At 36.7% G+C, this 18613-nt stretch overlaps 1 protein-coding gene, 1 long non-coding RNA gene and 1 pseudogene across 3 annotated transcripts; all 3 read left to right on the forward strand.

The window, feature by feature from the left end:
* The window catches only part of LOC109062242, a 995865-nt pseudogene that overhangs the window by 965664 nt on the left and 11588 nt on the right, over positions 1-18613 (forward strand).
* LOC109102226 lies at positions 43-1695 on the forward strand. Its single transcript, XR_006157850.1, has 4 exons — positions 43-101; positions 367-406; positions 748-810; positions 1533-1695. It is a non-coding gene; the product is annotated as an uncharacterized LOC109102226 (long non-coding RNA).
* Positions 3789-15705, forward strand: LOC109062238 (piggyBac transposable element-derived protein 4-like). Of its 2 annotated transcripts, XM_042748985.1 has the most exons (4): positions 3789-4088; positions 5711-6362; positions 13752-14365; positions 14445-15130. In XM_042748985.1, the coding sequence occupies exons 1-4, from the start codon at positions 3913-3915 to the stop codon at positions 14890-14892; spliced, it is 1890 nt and encodes a 629-aa protein (XP_042604919.1). In that variant the 5' UTR covers positions 3789-3912; the 3' UTR covers positions 14893-15130. The 2 variants fall into 2 exon arrangements, with proteins under 2 accessions (XP_042604919.1, XP_042604918.1); XM_042748984.1 differs by lacking the exons at positions 3789-4088; positions 5711-6362 and adding an exon at positions 11483-11795 and having other exon boundaries at positions 13091-14365; positions 14445-15705.

An 18613-nucleotide genomic window follows, 5' to 3' on the forward strand; every position in this document is an offset into this window, starting at 1 on the left:
ACTGCATGTTTTCATTTTCATTGATGTGTGTTTTTTTTTAGGATACGACAATATTTGACCAAGATACAGCTATTTGAAAATGAAGTTTTGATATATTTACGGTAGGAAATTTACAAAATATTTTAATGGAACATGATCTTTACTTAATATCCAATGATTTTTGGCAAATAAGAAAAATAGAAATTTTGACCCATACAATGGATTGTTGGCTATTGCTACATGCTGTTTATGATTGGTTTTGTGGTCAAGGGTCACATTTGATAGAGTTCAGAGTAAAGTTTTTGCAGTTATGACAGGTATTTCAAATAGCAAAAACAATGTATGTCTATGCATCAAAACCATGCTGTTTTTTTTTTTCTCCAACAGTTGTAGTTAAACTAAGACATGTTGAGAGCTCCACCTACTGGTAAGACTTCTTTTTGCTTGCTTTGTTGTCATGTAAATTGTTTGAAAACTGAAATATGTTTTGCACTCTTTGTTTTGTGACCGATATTAAAATAATGTTGTTATATATGATTTTAAATGATAGAAATGTTAATGTTAACATGTAGCAGGTTAAATTCCCTTATGTGCTCCTGTTATCAGATGCTATTTCATTTTGCCAAGAAACGTAAAATACACATTTTCTTTTAATAGAAAGACATTTGATTATTGTTGCATTTGATTATTTTTGCCTGAAAGTTTAATAAGTTGTTTGGTATGCCAGCCATGTCGAATAGAAAAACAACTTACAGTATTTCTATACAGACCAAACAAGTCTTCCCTCAAGCAGTCATGCAGTTACAGACATGTTGAGAGCGCCATCTACTGGTAAGTCATACTGTTTTATTTTTCTGTTTGTTTGTTTTTTTAAGTTTCTTTGATTTATTTTAATGTATTTTTTATGTTTTGGTAGATGGTTTGGCCTCTGTATTGTTTTGATAAGATTTTTAATGAAGATTTTTTAACTATAATAATTCACATGCGTCCAAACTGTTAAATGAAACTCATAAACAAAGATAGATAAAAACCGTATTAAACACCAAAACCTCAAGAAGTAATACTAAAATAAAAAATAAATAAATAAAAAGTTTTGATATATTTAAGGAAATAAACAAAAAAAATACATTAAACGTGATCTTTACTTAATATCCAATGATTTTTGGCATATTACAAAAATAGATCATTTTGACCCATAAAATGTATTGTTGGCTATTGCTACATGCTGTTTATGACTGGTTTTGTGGTCAAGGGTCACATTTGAAATAATTCCAGGTATTTCAAATAGCAAAAACAATGTATTTCTATGCATTAAAACCATGCTGTTTTTTTTTTCTCCAACAGTTGTAGTTAAACTAAAATGTTTTGTTGTATTTTTTTAGAAAGACTTGACATGTTTAAGAGCTCCAATTTCATTTTGCCAAGAAACGTAAAATACACATTTTCTTTTAATAGAAAGACATTTGATTATTGTTGCCTGAAAGTTTTGCCTAAGTTGTTTTGGTATGCTAGCCATGTCGAATAGAAAAACAACTTACAGTATTTCTATGCAGACCAAACAAGTCTTCCCTCAAGCGGTCATGCAGTTACAGACATGTTGAGAGCGCCATCTACTGGTAAGTCATACTGTTTTATTTTTTTTAAGTTTCTTTGATTTATTTTAATGTATTTTTATGTTTCGGTAGATGGTTTGGCCTCTGTATTGTTTTGATAAGATTTTTAATGAAGATTTTTTAACTATAATAATTCACAAACAAACAAACATAAAAACCAAACTAAAAAACAAAACATAAAAAAACAATACTAAAAAAAAAAAAAATAAATAAAAAGTTTTGATATATTTCAGAAATGCATGAAACTAGCTGACAATGAGTAATGCAATTTGAGGACTATTATAATATTGATTAACTGGAAATAATATAAAAAAGCGTTAAAACCCTTTAGCGGTCAAAGATCAGCGACAGCCCCAGATTAATGTTGTTTCACTTTAATAGCACGTTAAACATCACTCTCTTACTGACAGGACACGAGCCCGACAGAATTCGACCCGAGCCCGACAAGTACATTGATATTTGACCACTGTTTTAATGAAGCATTGTTGCAGTGACAGTGATTTAGTAATTTATGTCAGGAGTGCAAAATAATAAATATGTATGAGTCATCTTTAGAATAGAAATTCACCACGCATTCATATTCAGTCTCATCTGCAGCGGTTTATTGTGTCCACATAGATTCACTGAACAACATCAACAAGGGCTTATAGTCCAAAGATGCATATACATGGAGATAAATAGATATATTTACTCATGTTAACTTCCTATTTCTTCAGACGGAATCATCATTTCTTTAAATTTTTCTTTTACCACTGATTTACGTGATCTGATGATAATTAGCCGCTCCCTGGGCTTTCTGTGTGTGTTTACTTGAAATTTGGGGTATTTTCATAACAATAATGAATGTGTACATCTGAACTGCTAATTTGTGCAGCGATATAAAAGGCTTTAAATGGCATATTTTTACAACAGTGAACGACCAAATTCCACAGGAGATCACAAAAGGAAAATATTAGAAACACTTTGGTTTAAAGTGAGTTTTGAGTAAAAGTGTACTAATAATCTCATAAATTGTCTTATGTAGCTTGATGCTAATGTTAGCTCTAATACAGACAGGGAACAGGTGCAGTTCTTCTTAATTAACATGATCGTAAGAAATCACGTAAGGTCGTAAGAAAATGTTTTGTTGTATTTTTTTTTAGAAAGACTTTAGATAATAGGCTGGTAAATGTATACTGGAATTGAAGCGATGTGGCTTGGTTTGTAATGCCAGAAAAAAGGCTACTAATGGCTGAATAAAACAAAAGAACAAGCTTCGTTGCTATTTCTTTCTAGGAATGAAAGGCTTTCTCTGAATCTTTAAAGTCTGCCCGGGAACGATCGTAAAGGTTCGGATATATCTGTGCCAGCTCAGCTATGCGATACATTGTATTTATGTTGCTAGTGGTGAGAGATGTTGTTCTCTTGAATGAGAAACGAACTGGGAAAAAATTGCACGTCAAGAAGGTGGAGTTTCAGAACACACCCACCGATTGTGTAACCGTCACGGACCAATGGAAGCTCAAAGGTGTTTAGGATCCGAAATAACAACATCAGAACTACACTTTTAATGCTTCCCAATATCAGCCTAAATGGTTACAGTTGCTAAATGTTGCTGTTCTGTTACAATTCATATCACGATTACGTTTTCTGGTGCTGTGAAATCAGGATTTGAATGTATTTTCTCTTAAAACAGGACTGCATGCATTTTGTTCTATTGTGTTATGAAAATGCACAAAAATTAGTTTGTGACCAATATGAATCACAAAGCCATTTTTACAACTTAATTTCACCCATTTTCCACCTTCACTCTCATAACATGAGATTATTCTCAGTGTTAGATGAATTTGAGGTTTTTCTAAAACTCTTTATTAATATAAAAATGACCTACTTTTGCATGCCGGATTGGTTTCTTTATTCTGTTTTATATCTCCTTAAGTGTTCTTGATATCAAGCCATCTCAATCAGCTTTCAGACCAATTTAAATATCTTCAGTCCGCTCATACAGTTATTACAGTCTCTATCTAATTACATTGACTGTAGAGCTGGCGATCCTCACAGTGGTGTTATTTCTATAGGAGGTCCCTCCGGTTATCTGGTGTGTTTTGCACGTGAATACCGTTTGTTTTTTTTCCTCCAGTTTCCCGCTACCTGGCGGTTTGGCCAATTATATTCCAGCATATAAGGACAGATAAGAAAAGTAGCCAGTGAGAGTGCGTTACTCTGAGTTGTGGCCGACTTCCTGCACGAGATTTATTTGATGCAGCCCTGTTTTTATACAGTCTGTGGTTGCAGCCTGCAGTTGAATTGCATTGTACGTACAGCGCTAACAAAATAGAAAATGGATAAAACACTCAAGGACAACACGGAGGAGTATGTAAACGGTAACACGGTGGAACAAGATGAAAACGATGAGGTGATTGATTTGGAGGAATCGTCTGACGAGAGTGCCGCTTCCAGCGTGGATTCCACAGAAGAGCAGATGTTCCTCGACGGTCTGGATCCCTTCTTGGATCGGTAACTTTACACATATCTGCAAAGCCTCTTTTATATATATATATATTAAGACAATACACTGCAGGTGAACAGGGTACCCTAAAATAGTTTGTGTTGTGTGTAAGTGCTACAGAAGTGGAGATTTATGGCTCAATGTAGGAGGGAAAAAAAAGTCATTTTGATAAAACGGCATTTAAAAATATGCATTGTAATTGAAATCTATTGACACAAATAGACAAAGTGCTATAAAAGAAAAACAAAAAATTAACATTTTCATTTTTATTTCCACCATTCCACTAATCAAAATGAAAAAAACAAAAAAAACAGTGTTTTTGCCTGCAGTGTTTATCCTTAAAACGGTTTTATACCACATGTAATAAAATATACATAGGAATTTGTTTGAAGATAAATTATATGCCTTGAGGGCATTTAACTGTTTAATGGTTAGCATCTATATAACGTTACACAGGTTTTTAAAAAAAATACACTTCCATAATGTACTTAAAGTGTTCTATTTTCAAGCACTAATTTTGTACTTATTGGCTACACTGAAAACAAAAATCGCCACATATCCCTCTAAAAATACTATCCCTTTAAGTTGGCTACATGGCAAAAAAATATTGCCTCATTTTCCTCTAAAAATATCTAACATTTCTTAAATCAATATGCATTCACTTAATAAGGAAAATGAACCAAGATATTAAATGTTGTTTTCTTGCCTTTTGCTGCTGAAATGGATCAAAACTGTGTTTGAACAGAAAACTTTTTGAGCATGCACCAGACCAGTCTGCACAAGTTCGAGTCGCGCATGCGTGAGGCAGAGAATTTTGTACAAGTATTTCTTATTATGAACTTAAGATCAACAAGTTCACTCAACTGCGCTGTTTTACGACACGAACTAAAATGAGCTTTTAAAATACTATCTCTGGATTGAAAAAAAAAAATAGTTCTTTTATACGCTAGTACACTCAGGAGTACTACTAAATATTTTTTTTTAAATACAGAGATGGTATGTTAAAAGCACATTTTATCCATATTCATGGTGTCCCAAAATAACACAGTTGAATAGACTTAGTTGATCTTAAGTTTATCTTAAGAAGTAGCCTACTAAAGAATAATTTTTAATAGATTAAGTACAAAATTAGTGCTTGAAAATAGAGCACTTCAAGTACATTATTAGAAGTGTACTTTTTTTTTAAACCTCGGTAGGTGTTCTAAATTGCATTTGTTTGTTTAAATTCTAAAAATCTTGACTTGCTTTATTAATTATCCAACATAAAACGTCTTGCATTTTCTTCTATCCCATGTTAAGAAACAGCTAACAATTACTTATGAAGTATTAAATGCATAAATAGTGCCTTGTTCTGATTTAATCGAAACATTTATTGGCTTGACCTGAATGATGATAGTACTGCCTTCTGTATAGCTGCTTTATAGTTGAATTAAAATCATTTAATAATTGGTAAACATTGCAACAGCGATAGTGTTATTTAAGTGAACTGAGGTAAACTTTCATCATTCTTGAATTTTTTTCAATATTTACTGTTTCTTTGTTGAAACTATATTCTATTTTTGAATGTAAAACATTTGTTTCTGTATATTTACATCACTAATGCTAGTTGGTTTCTTGCTTAATGCAACAGGCTTTCGGATACCTCTGATGATGACTGGTATCCAGAGGTCACTCCACAAAAGAAGAAGAGATCCGGACTGTCTTCTGTATCGCCATCTCCAGCAAAGTCTTGCCGATCTGGATCACCTGCCTCTGTGCAAAGTGGCAAAAGGAAAGGTAGGAAAAGCAGCGCGAGTCGATCCCTACCTTTTTCCTCCTCAGAACAGAAGTGGAAAAGTGCAGATGAGCCTGATGTTGAGCCGACACAGCCAATATTCAGACCTAAAAACAAACCCGGCCCACAGTTGATCTCCACTGCATCATGCAGTCCTCTGCAGTATTTTGAGTTGTTCTTTTCAAAATCAGTGCTGCAGACAGTTGTAGAAAATACAAATGCATATGGAGCTATGCGTCGTGAAGGCACGAAGAGACAATGGGAGAACATTTCAATTAAAGATCTGAAGTCATTCATTGCACTGGTGATTTACATGGGCGTGCTGAAATGCTTCAAACTGACAGACTACTGGAAGAAATCAGACTTATACAGTCTGCCGTATCCTGCAAGAATCATGTCTGGAAGGAAATTTAGCAGCATCTGTGTGGGGCTCCATTTTAGTGATCCCAAAGTGGATGCAGAGAATGACAAGAAGAGGGGAACACCTGAATACGACCGCCTGTGTAAGATCAAACCGCTGTACCAGGACATGAGGGACGCCTGCAGAGCCTCTTTCCATCCCTCTCAGAACATCTCCATTGATGAACGAATGGTGGCATCGAAGGCTAGAAATGGACTCAAACAGTACATGAAGAACAAACCTACAAAATGGGGGTACAAACTTTTTGTACTGGCAGATTCCCGCTGTGGCTACACGTGGGACTTCTTCATTTATGAAGGAAAGATCAAGTCAGAGAAGAGCAAAGGCATTAGTTATGATTCTGTCATGATTCTGGCAAATGAGAAGTTGTTGGGAAGTGGCTACAAGCTGTTTGTTGACAACTTTTACACCAGTCCCAAGCTCTTCAGAGACCTGCTGCATAAAGATCTGGGCTTGTGGCACCGTTCGCGCAAATCGCATTGGCCACTTAAAGACACAGGCTCCTCGTGGCAATATTCGCTGGTTTAGGGAAGATGATCTGCTGTTTGTTGAGTGGAAGGACAGGAGAGACGTGCTGATGTGCTCCACCTTTCATAAAGCCTATAATGGGGACTCCATTAAGAGGAATGTGAAAGGAGCCGATGGAGTTTGGGCCATTCAGGATTTCCCCGTTCCAGCCGCAGTGCTGGATTACAACAAGTTAGTAGATTTAATTCAGTGGTATGAAGTAGGGCTGCACAATTAATCGGATGCAATTAATCGCGATTGTCACACACATTTTGTCAGGAAAGCTGGTTCTGTGATTAGCAGTAAATCACCATCACCTGCTTTCAGGTGGAGCAGCATTTACTACACAGAGCTGTACTGCCCTACAAAGGCAAAAGACCTTAACTCGCTGGATTTAATTGCGAACTGTTAGTAGGCTACTGATTTTATGACTGATCATGCTAGCTACGGCATTCGAGTCCACACGCATCCAAATAGAAGTGATATCTTGATGAATAATCTGCATTACAAAAAGAAAAAGAAAAATCTTTAAATGTTATTCATGATTACGTATTGCTGCCAAGGTATCTAGTCTTTACAGTGCTTTGTTATATGGAGCTGTTTGGTAGATCGCGATCTATCTAATTCGTTTGTCTACACCGTAATTAAAATGCAGCAGACTTTAATTGACAGTAAAACAAAGGCAGAACACCATATAACTCAAAACCAGCACCATAACTTCACACTGACATGCGGCTAAACAAAGGCAGAATGCCATAATTCAATTTGAGTGTTCCAAACAAAGTGAAAGAGCGGTAACTGGTGTTATACGTGTTCTGCCTGGGTTTCTCTGGGGCTTTTCGAAGTTACGGTTGAGACGAACCATTATTTTCTCGGAAAAACAACGACATTGACTCAAGACACTTATACACATGATAAAGGATGTCTTGAATGTCCCAAAAATATCAATAGCTCATTTTCGACAAAAATCGAAGTTACAGTCTTTTGCCTTTGCACGGCAGCGTAGTTCTCTGACAAGCTATGCAAAATCGCGTTCATAATCGTAGACGATATAATTGTAGGATTATGTAATCGACAAAATCGTTCGCGATTAGTGTTGTTTGTCATGGATAAAGGTTTGTTGACGATGATATTTAGTCAAAATTTTTGTTGACGAAAGTAACATTATTCGCGGTAATGACAGCTGTTTGCGTATCTTCTCTGTTAATCATGGCACTGTGTAGTAATGCTGCTCCATCTGAGAGCACGTGAAAATACCACATTTAATAACATGTTTTTAATACAAACTCACTTCATAACGTCAGTCGAGTGTTTGAAATAAATCCTTCTGTGAGATGATGTGGCTTCTTAAACAGAATAATTAAGGCATACAATATTCCATTGTATTCTAAGCAGTGATAATAGCTATGTTGAGTAGAATTATAGATATTAGCTGCATTCAATCGCCGCATAGAGGCTAGGTAGTGGGCTTGTGACTCGTTCACACTCGGTCATTCTCATCAAAGGAAAACTGATGATCTTAATGCGCTTTCAAATTTTATTAAAGCATATAAAACATGATCAGACCAATGCAATACGGTCAACAGAAAGTTGGCTCCCGCTCCTCGCCCCTTCCAACCTAACAAACAATCCGACAAGGGACATAATAAAGAAAACGGAAGTGATCACCTGTGCCCACGTGACCGTGAATAACCAATAAGAAATAACAATTAATGCTCTTACAATAGATATACTTTATTATGATGAAAATTGTAATAAGAAGAACTTACATAAACTGTATATTGCCGTATTCATGTGTTTATTAGTCACGTTGAATCAATGAAAGCTGTTAAATCTTCTGTTTATTCCGCTGCAGCGATATGCATATCCTGGATTTCTTCTTTGGGGCATATTTGGATTTTCAGTGCTAGAGCACCCTCTGGCCTTTGGATGTAGATTTACTACTGATCACAGAAACGTGCTTCACTGAAAGATATGCATGACAATTACAGCTTCTGCCTAATAACGATTGATTGTTTTTACGATTTAATTTTGGGTAATTGTGCAGCCCTAGTGTGAAGTTTGTGCTTAATGGTAATGCATTGCAATGGAGTTATGTAATCAAATTTTTTTAACTAACTAGTAAAATAATGCATTTTCTTTCATTTCAGACACATGGGAGGAGTGGATCTGTCTGACGCCCTTATAGGATATTACACAGTTCTGCATAAAACAAAAAAATGGTATCGGACCTTTTTTTTCCACTTTGTGGACATCGCAGTAGTCAATGCCTTCATTTTGCACCAGCAGATGGCCAAGATGAAGAACCAGAAGCCTCTGACTCAGAAGGCCTTCCGAGAGGCACTTGTTGCAGAGCTTGCGGGAACAGCACCTGCATCCGCTCCTGCACAAGAACAACCGGTTCCTGCTACCGATTCCCACTTGCCCACATACCTCAAAGGAGACAGCACTTTTGGAAGACGGAAATGCAAAATGTGTCCCTGTAAAACTCCAGTCATGTGTACAACTTGCCGGGTGCATTTATGCTTTGTTCCAAAGCGTGACTGTTTCAGTAAATGGCATGAATTAGCTGATGAGTCTGACACAGAGTAATACCCAAGGTATACATTGCACGCTAGAGCTTGCATAAAGTTGAACGCATAGCCATTCAAAGTATACTCTATTTGATAGCATGCATAAACGCAGGCGGTGGACACATGCCTTTAGAAAGTTTCGTCTTTGTTCAGCATCTACACTTTTTCTCCAGAAATCTGGCATATGAAAATATCTTTGTACCCTTTTTTTTTAACTAAAGTTGTGCCTATCTCTCATGCACATGAGTGCTTTTAAATGCAGGCATCTGTTGTTGTTGCAGTCTCTCAATTTGTTTGGTCTCTTTTTGTTTTCTATTGTGAAACAATGGCCCAGGCCAGTGTTGCCACATAGTGGAATAACTAATTTTTGCAAAAAAAAAATAAAAAAATATTGCACATGTGCAACCGCACATACAAAGTAGGTGTGGTTACAAAAATTAGATGGTGGGTGTAAGACACGCATATACTATTCTGGCGAAAAATTTGTATCACACGCACTGAACCAGCACCCTTGTGTAAAGGTAAAAACTGAAGTATAGTTTGGGCTAAATGCTTACAGTGCAGTTTAATCATAAACAAGACCAAACTGCCAACAAATCACTCAGAAATGCAACATGAAACTAGCAAGACGTTGATGACAGGCTAATGGCATGTGAGACTTATAAATACTAACAAACTGGAAATATCGTAAAGACATTTTAGCTTTTAGTGGTAGCCTTTTGAGTATTCGCATTGCAAGTAAATATATGAAAAACGTTTATTCTGTTGCACCGGAACCACACTGGAACTGTATTTTTAGGCTAACTTTACTGTAAAATCTGTTTGGAACGGTTTGTACTTGTACTTGCACATTCTGCTGGTACCGATATCAGATTCTGAGAAATGTGACCTGATGATGGAAAGGTGCTTAACATTAGTCTTACAACTGTGTAGACATTAACAACACATTTTATATTGGCATACTAAAGGTGTAAAAATATCTGTCTTTTTTAAAAGATCTATGAGCTGTTTGTAAAGTGTTGCATGTCATTAAATATATTTCTTATAACGTGATGTTTTAGTGTCTCTTTTTGGGCATGTACACACAAAACACATACACATACATTGCCAAAAGTATGGGGACACACCCCCTGTTAGTAATTTCCATGAGTACAAATCTTAATGTTTACGCATATAATGATATGCAATTGAATTGTGTGCTTCTAATTTTATAGCAACAGTTTGGATAGGACACTTTTCAGTTCTACTTTTGTCAAAAAAAAGTGATAGAGTCAGTGTGGAAGAACTTGACTGGTCTGCAGAAAGCAGCTGAACTGCTCTGGTGTGACTTTAAATGCAGACCTTGAGCCAAAAACTCATCATCAAGCACCAATGACTTGTATATACTATATGGACAAAAGTATTGGGACACCCCTTCTTTAAATCAGAAAAAGGTAAAATATAAAATATATATTTGATATATTTTAAATATATCAAATAATATATTTAAAAATTGTTTTTTCATCTCTGTTGCAACAGTTTAAAATGGTGATGATCTCTGTTGCAACAGTTTTGGAAGAGTCTAGAATATGTACAAGTCATTGGTGTTTGGTGATGAGTTTTTTTGGCTTAAGGTCTGCATTTAAAGTCACACCAGAGCTGTTCAGCTGGGTTTCTGAAGACCAGTCAAGTTCTTCCACACTGACTCGAACCAATCATTTCTTTCTGAACCTTGCCTTATTCACAGAGACACTGTCAAGTTATAATAGAAAGGGGTGCTGTTCAAACTGTTGCTATAAAATTAGAAGCACACATATGCTTAAACATGGAAATCACTAAAGTAGTCAAACCTGTTCATCAGTAGGGGGTGTCCCAATACTTCTGTCTATATAGTGTTTTGTTTTCTCTCCAAAGTGAATACTTTCCCACAGTAATTTTGCAGATTTTGCTATTCGTCTTTGGACATGTTCATTCAGAAATGTCTTCGCATTAACTGCAAAAATGCCTTGGGGGTATATAAAACTTAAGCGCTTGATTTCAAAACATCCAATCAGGATCAAAAACCCCTGTACGGATACCTGTCGTTTTTTCAGGGCGGATCTGGCCAATGACTGGATGGTAAATCCTGACAGACAAGACCAATAGCGAATGAAAATGCGATCGCAGTGGTCAACGGGTTTAATGCATTCTGCAAGAAATCTCCTCATGGTGTTTCTGCTCAAATTGCTGGAGGGAGCTACTGTAATCTGCGACCCTGTGCAGCGCTGCATTGAACGATGGATGCGTGTAATAAAGAGATGGTTGATAGCGTTATGGACAGCTCGGAGGAATGTGTGAACAGTGATGAAGAACAAGACAAGACCAAAGAATGGGATGATTTATCTGACAAGGAGAGTGTGGCTTCTAGCGACTCTCCAGTAGAGGAGGTGTCCATCGATGATCTAGAAACTCTTCTGGATGAGTAAGTTTATACATATTTTGAGACATTTTTTTATATAGGGAAAAAACACGCCAAAATAGCAAATGTATGATCGAATGAAAAATACATTTAGCCGTTTATTTTATATATATACATATATATATATATATATATATATATATATATATATATATATATATATATATATATATATATAGATATATATATATATATATATATATAGTATTAACGTACTCCATTTCGTTTTTTTCTTGCTTGGATCATAATCAATTCATATCACGTAATGACTGAATGAACCTATAGCACATTAGTCAATAGCCTCTCAGCGATAGTATTCACTAACGCTCTTCTAACAGATTCACTTGTCATTTGACCCAACAGTGTGAAAATAATCAAGTCTTTTCATTCATACATTATCAATGTTGTGCACAATGTGAAAAGTGCTATAAAAATAAAATCGGATTTGTAGGCTACCCGTTCTTGAAAGTGGACTCTCTATTACGTTATTGTTACTCAATCCACTCTATCTTGTTTTTAAACACGGTCTACGTTTGTATTTTAATATCGAATTGTTGTCATTATCGCATATTGCTGCCTTTAAAAAAATAAACATTCACGCATAGTAATGCATTCTAATTAAACCCGCGACTTTATTCTAATAAAGATATCCTTTATACTTTTCACGCAGTCGGTTGTTAAAAATACTCCTCATTCCATATACTAAATTATGTCAGCATTTTATAATTAAGCATCTGAACGTGTTTAGCTAGAGCGTGTATATGCGTTTCTATAGCGGGATAAACACACACACACACACACAGAGAGAGAGACAGACAAAGAAAACGCGAGTGGATGTTGTATCCTCTCGTTCCTATCCCTCCTTACCAGACTAACTAAACTCAAATCACATCAGAAAAATAAAATAGAATACAAGACCTTGTCGTCCAGAACAGAACATAGCATATCAATTCTATTATTAAGATCAACCCCAGCCCTAGCTAATGTAATACACAGAGGAGGCGGGCCGTTTTAGTGTAATTTAATCACTACCTTTCTGTGGTAGGCGTATTATAATCGCGCGTGCTCATAAAGCGAAAATATACAAAAGCTACAATTTATTTAAAGGCACATAAGTGAAATAGATATATATAGACATGTATAAACAAAGAAATGCCTTTAGCCATTCCTAATTTTATAGAACAATCTAGAAGTATTAAAACCACATTCACAAATGTAATGTTACTCACGTTGGTTATTGCATAGTGTGTTTGTAATGTTCGATTGTTTTTGGGGTTTTTTTCTTCTTCATGTAACAGGTTTACAGATGGCTCTGATAATGATGACTGGTATCCAGAGGTCACTCCACAAAAGAGGAAGAGACCCGGACTGTCTTCTGTATCGCCATCTCCAGCAAAGTCTCGCCGATCTGGATCACCTGCCTCTGTGCAAAGTGGCAAAAGCAAAGGTAGGAAAAGCAGTGTGAGTCGATCCCTACCTTTTTCCTTGAGCATCTTAGAACAGAAGTGGAAAAGTGCAGATGAGCCTGATGTTGAGCCGACACAGCCAACATTCAGACCTAAACAAAAACCTGGCCCACGGCTGGTCTCCACTGCATCATGCAGTCCTCTGCAGTATTTTGAGTTGTTCTTTTCAAAAACAGTCCTGCGGACAATTTTAGCAAACTCAAATGCATACGGGGCCATGCGCCAGGAAGGCACGAAGAAGCCATGGGAGGACATTTCAATTAAAGATCTGAAGTCGTTCATAGCACTGGTGATTTACATGGGTTTGCTGAAATGCTTCAAACTGACAGATTATTGGAGGAAGTCTCAGATATATAATCTTCCCTATCCGTCTCAAATCATGTCTGGCAGAAAGTTTATGACCATCAGTAAAGCTCTTCATCTTAGTGATCCCAAAGTGGATGCAGAGAATGACAAGAAGAGGGGAACACCTGAATACGACCGCCTGTGTAAGATCAAACCGCTGTACCAGGACATGAGGGACGCCTGCAGAGCCTCTTTCCATCCCTCTCAGAACATCTCCATTGATGAACGAATGGTGGCATCGAAGGCTAGAAATGGACTCAAACAGTACATGAAGAACAAACCTACAAAATGGGGGTACAAACTTTTTGTACTGGCAGATTCCCGCTGTGGCTACACATGGGACTTCTTCATTTATGAAGGAAAGATCAATTCAGAGGAGAGCAAAGGCATTAGTTATGATTCTGTCATGATTCTGGCAAATGAGAAGTTGTTGGGAAGCGGCTACAAGCTGTTTGTTGACAACTTTTACACCAGTCCCAAGCTCTTCAGAGACCTGCTGCATAAAAAGATCTGGGCTTGTGGCACCGTTCGCGCAAACCGCATTGGCCACTTAAAGACACAGGCTCCTCGTGGCAATATTCGCTGGTTTAGGGAAGACGATCTGCTGTTTGTTGAGTGGAAGGACAGGAGAGACGTGCTGATGTGCTCCACCTTTCATAAAGCCTTTAATGGGGACTCCATTAAGAGGAATGTGAAAGGAGCCGATGGAGTTTGGGCCATTCAGGATTTCCCCGTTCCAGCCGCAGTGCTGGATTACAACAAGTTAGTAGATTTAATTCAGTGGTATGAAGTTATATATTTTATATTATGCATCTTATAATGAATGTTTCATTCATTCCAGGCACATGGGAGGAGTGGATCTGTCTGACGCACTCATTTCATTTTACACAGTTTTACATAAAACAAGAAGGTGGTATCGGTCCTTTTTTTACCACTTTGTGGACATCGCTGTAGTCAATGCCTTCATTTTGCACCAGCAGATGGCCAAGATGAATAACCAGAAGCCTCTGACTCAGAAAGCCTTTCGGGAGGCACTTGTTGCAGAGCTTGGAGGAACAGGACCTGCATCCGCCCCCGCACAAATACGCCCCACTCTTTCCCCTTACTCCCATTTGCCCAAGTACATCAGTGGGGATAGCAGCATTGGAAGGCGAAAATGCAAAATGTGCAGCTACAAAACTCCAGTCATGTGTGTGACTTGTGATGTGCCGCTGTGCTTCGTTCCCAAGCGTGACTGTTTCACCAGCTGGCATTACCCAGATGACAGCAGTGAGAACGAGGCAGAGTGAAGGCCTAAGTCCTGGGATTTTGAGTCTAGTGTGCACTAGGATCACTATCCGAAACGCATAGATGAGAGCAAAATCAAACACCTGAAAAACAATACTCAGAACTGGAGAATGAATGTAGCATAGTAATGTACGGTGGCCCAGTGGTGCACAACACAACAAAATTAAAAACGCAAACAAAAGCTCACAACACAACGAAGTTTAAAAAGCAAACATAAGCTCACAACGAAATAAAAAGCAAACATAAGCTCACAACACAACAATGTTAAAAAAGCAAACATTCACACAACAAAATTTAAAAATCAAACATAAGCTCACAACTCAACGAAATTAAAAAAGCAAACATAAGCTCAAACCACAAAGAAATAAAAAAAACAAAAAAAAATGAGCTCACAACACAACGGCATTAAAAAAGCAGACATATGCTCACAACACAGCAAAATTAAAAAAGCAAACATAAGCTCACAATACAACGAAATAAAAAACAAAAACAAACAAGCTCACAACACAACAAAATTAAGCCACAACACAACGGAAATGCTCCGGACCACTAGGGGGCAGTTGGTTCGCAGAAACGGGCAACTGTGCACAAGAGCAGAGCTAAACTGTTCTAATCGAAAATAATATTGATTTATTTTCTGCTCAGTTCATGAATCGATACATTAAGATTACCAGGATATCAAAACATAGACGTAGTGTCTGTGACGTCACCCATAGGTTTCTGAAGAGCGTTTTTGAAGCTCAAAGTGGGCGGAGCCGGCCGTCGCCATCTTGGCAGCGTGTCACCGCACATCAATCCCAGATAATCGAAAATGGGCAAAGAGGCGGGAGCTGGTTGCTGAAGCCACACCCACCTAGCTCAATGGTGGTGACAGCAGCGGCAATCCACCTGTCACTCAAGTGCCCACGCCCTGAATTGGATTGAGCGTGCAGTGGCACAGATTTAAACAGATATGGATTGAGCATGTGCAGTGCCAAAACAGAACCAGGCTGAAACATATTTTTTTTCTTGTAAAAATTGGGCAAACATGGGGAATGGGACTGACCCCTTTTGGAGCTCAAGTCGATGAATTTTTTAGTCACTTCTGTGTTGGTTTCAGAGAGAGACCGGATGGCAAAAACTATACCAATCCTTAGCTCCTGTACTCCGTACTCGTTAAATGCCATGTCCAAACCTGAACCACACAGCATGTGACAAGTGCCGTATTCAGACAAAGAAACACTGACAACAGAACAACAGAGAGCATAAATGCAGTTATTAGATATTAAGGATGTCTACAAATTATATGTATGCAATTAATATAATGTTAAACATTTATTAACTTGTATATCTTGAGCGTCAGATACGCGAGCTTGTCAAACAGATTGGATTGAGCGTGCAGTGGCACAGATACGCGAGCTTGTCAAACAAATATCCCTTTCTCACAGACATTTTATTTGTTGTTAGGTAAGATGTCAAAAACAAGTGAGTAAACCAATGCACAAGTTACTTAACGGTAAGGAGAGAGAGAATGCACTTTTGTTGCGTAATTTTTTTTCATGTTTTTTTTTTCATGTTTGCTTACTTAGCAGACGCATCATTTGGATTAAAACTAAATCGTAAATATAAAACAAAATTTATAGGAGCATTTGCTATAAACATAATTTATTTTCAACCTTAAGCATAACACGACTTTATGGTGAAAGTGAAACTATCAGCCAGTGTGAAATGCACTAGACTGTACTGTACTTGTCCCTCTCATTCTGCACAATACAAATACGTGTGCGTCTTGTGCATGTTTTGTTTTTTTCATTAATGTTTTTTTCATGAATATAAATTCCTGCACATTTCAGATGGAAAAAAATGTGTCTTATATTTCTATAAATATCACAGTTAGGAGATTTATAACGAGTGGTTCCCTGCATTATTACAACAAAACGCTTGATTATAGTTCTGAGCCGCTGCAGTGGAGCAGCTCTAATGCTATTAAATTAAAAATGATGTACCATTGAGCAAAATACATAAATAAATAAATGAACAGTAAAAGTAACAAAAACGTGTAAAATACATTTTAATGGGAATAATTAAGTGTGAAAATAACTGAAGAATATACAGTCAAACCAAAAATAATCAGACACCAGATACAAATTTGTTTTTTTTTACTAGTGAGTGCAGGACGCTATAGTTCATTTATGTAAGTGAGGATAGCAGATTAAAGTAAACTGTGACATATTATACCCAGAAATTCTTCATACTGTGTACATTAAATTAAATATTTAAAAAATTTATTTGTAAATGTAAAAATATCGGTACCCAGTATCGGCAAGCAGGTTTGCTTGACATTAAATTAAGACTACAGGCTGTCATTGGGGCTAAGGGTTGCCCGAACAAAGTATTGATAGTTGTGTAAATATTGTCATATTACCCAGTATCGGCATAGTACCAAAAATGAATTACATCGGTATCGGTCGAAGTATTGGAAAGAATGGTATTGGTGCACATTTTCTCTAGTAGAATACACATTGTATCATGTTTAATAAATTTTGGTACTGTACATATTAAATGAAGTCAATCGCTATACATATTCTTTTCAACCCCATTCTGGTGGCGTTTTGAAATGTAAAAATATCGGTACTGTGGTATCGGCAAGTCCAACACTCCTCCCGGTAGGGTTACTGGAAAAAGTGGTATTGTTGCATCCCTGTCAAAACACATTGTGGCTTTAAAAATCATTGTGTTGTCAACACTTACATTGTGCTTTTGGTGCCGTTTAATTGGTGCTCCCTAGAGCTTATGCTTGTTTTTTTGTTTTTGTTTTATTTCATTGTGTTTGTGACCTTATGTTTGCTTTTTTAAATTGTGTTATGAGCTTATGCTTGTTTTTTGTTGTTTATTGTGTTATCTCATGAGCTTATGTTTGCTTTTTTAATTTCGTTGTGCTGTGCACTGCTGGGCCACCATAGTAATGTGTATCGAATGTGATGAGAGAGAGAAAATGAGAGTCGATCTGCAACATCAAACACACAGTACAGTGCAACTAGCTAATTGGGATCTTTTACTGTTTTTAATGTGAAATTAACTCTTGTGAGACTTAAATGAGTGTAGTTACTAATCAAATACTAAAAAAATCAGTAATGAAATCACTAACAAACTAAGTCTGTTAAAGGATATCGGATATAGAATTTTTTTTTTTTATGATTCTGATTGCTACTTGTTCATGTATGTGCCTGCTTTTCTAAATGTTTTGATTTAGAAGCAATGTCTAACATTTTTAATCATGTCGCTTCCTCTTAATAGTGTATTTCACGCAAAATATTCCTGCTTTATTCATGCAATATTAAGCTTTTAATCTACTAATTGAACAATTTAATTTTTGCAACATTAATCCTAGATTATTCTCAGTCTTGGATTAATTTTATATTCATATAACAGCTGTTGTAAATAGAGCGCACTCCTGCTTAAATTTTTCCATTGCTGTTTATTCTTTGATAAATGAAGGAAGGGTAGGGAAAGTTAGTGACTCCAAATCAGAAGAGATGTTCATCGATGGACTTGACCCCCTCCTTAATCGGTGAGTTTATACACATTTCTCCTAATCTTTATTAACAACAAAGAGAGGCACAAATTAATGTTCATTTTCTATGCATCTTCATGATTCAGCCGACTCAGCCAATCTTCAGACGTGTCCAAACACCTGGCTCGCAGTTTTTTGAATGGCTCTTTTCAAAATCAGTCCCACAGACA

The sequence above is a fragment of the Cyprinus carpio genome, chromosome B22 (assembly GCF_018340385.1).
Source record: "Cyprinus carpio isolate SPL01 chromosome B22, ASM1834038v1, whole genome shotgun sequence".
In the NCBI taxonomy this organism is placed as follows: Eukaryota; Metazoa; Chordata; class Actinopteri; order Cypriniformes; family Cyprinidae; genus Cyprinus; species Cyprinus carpio.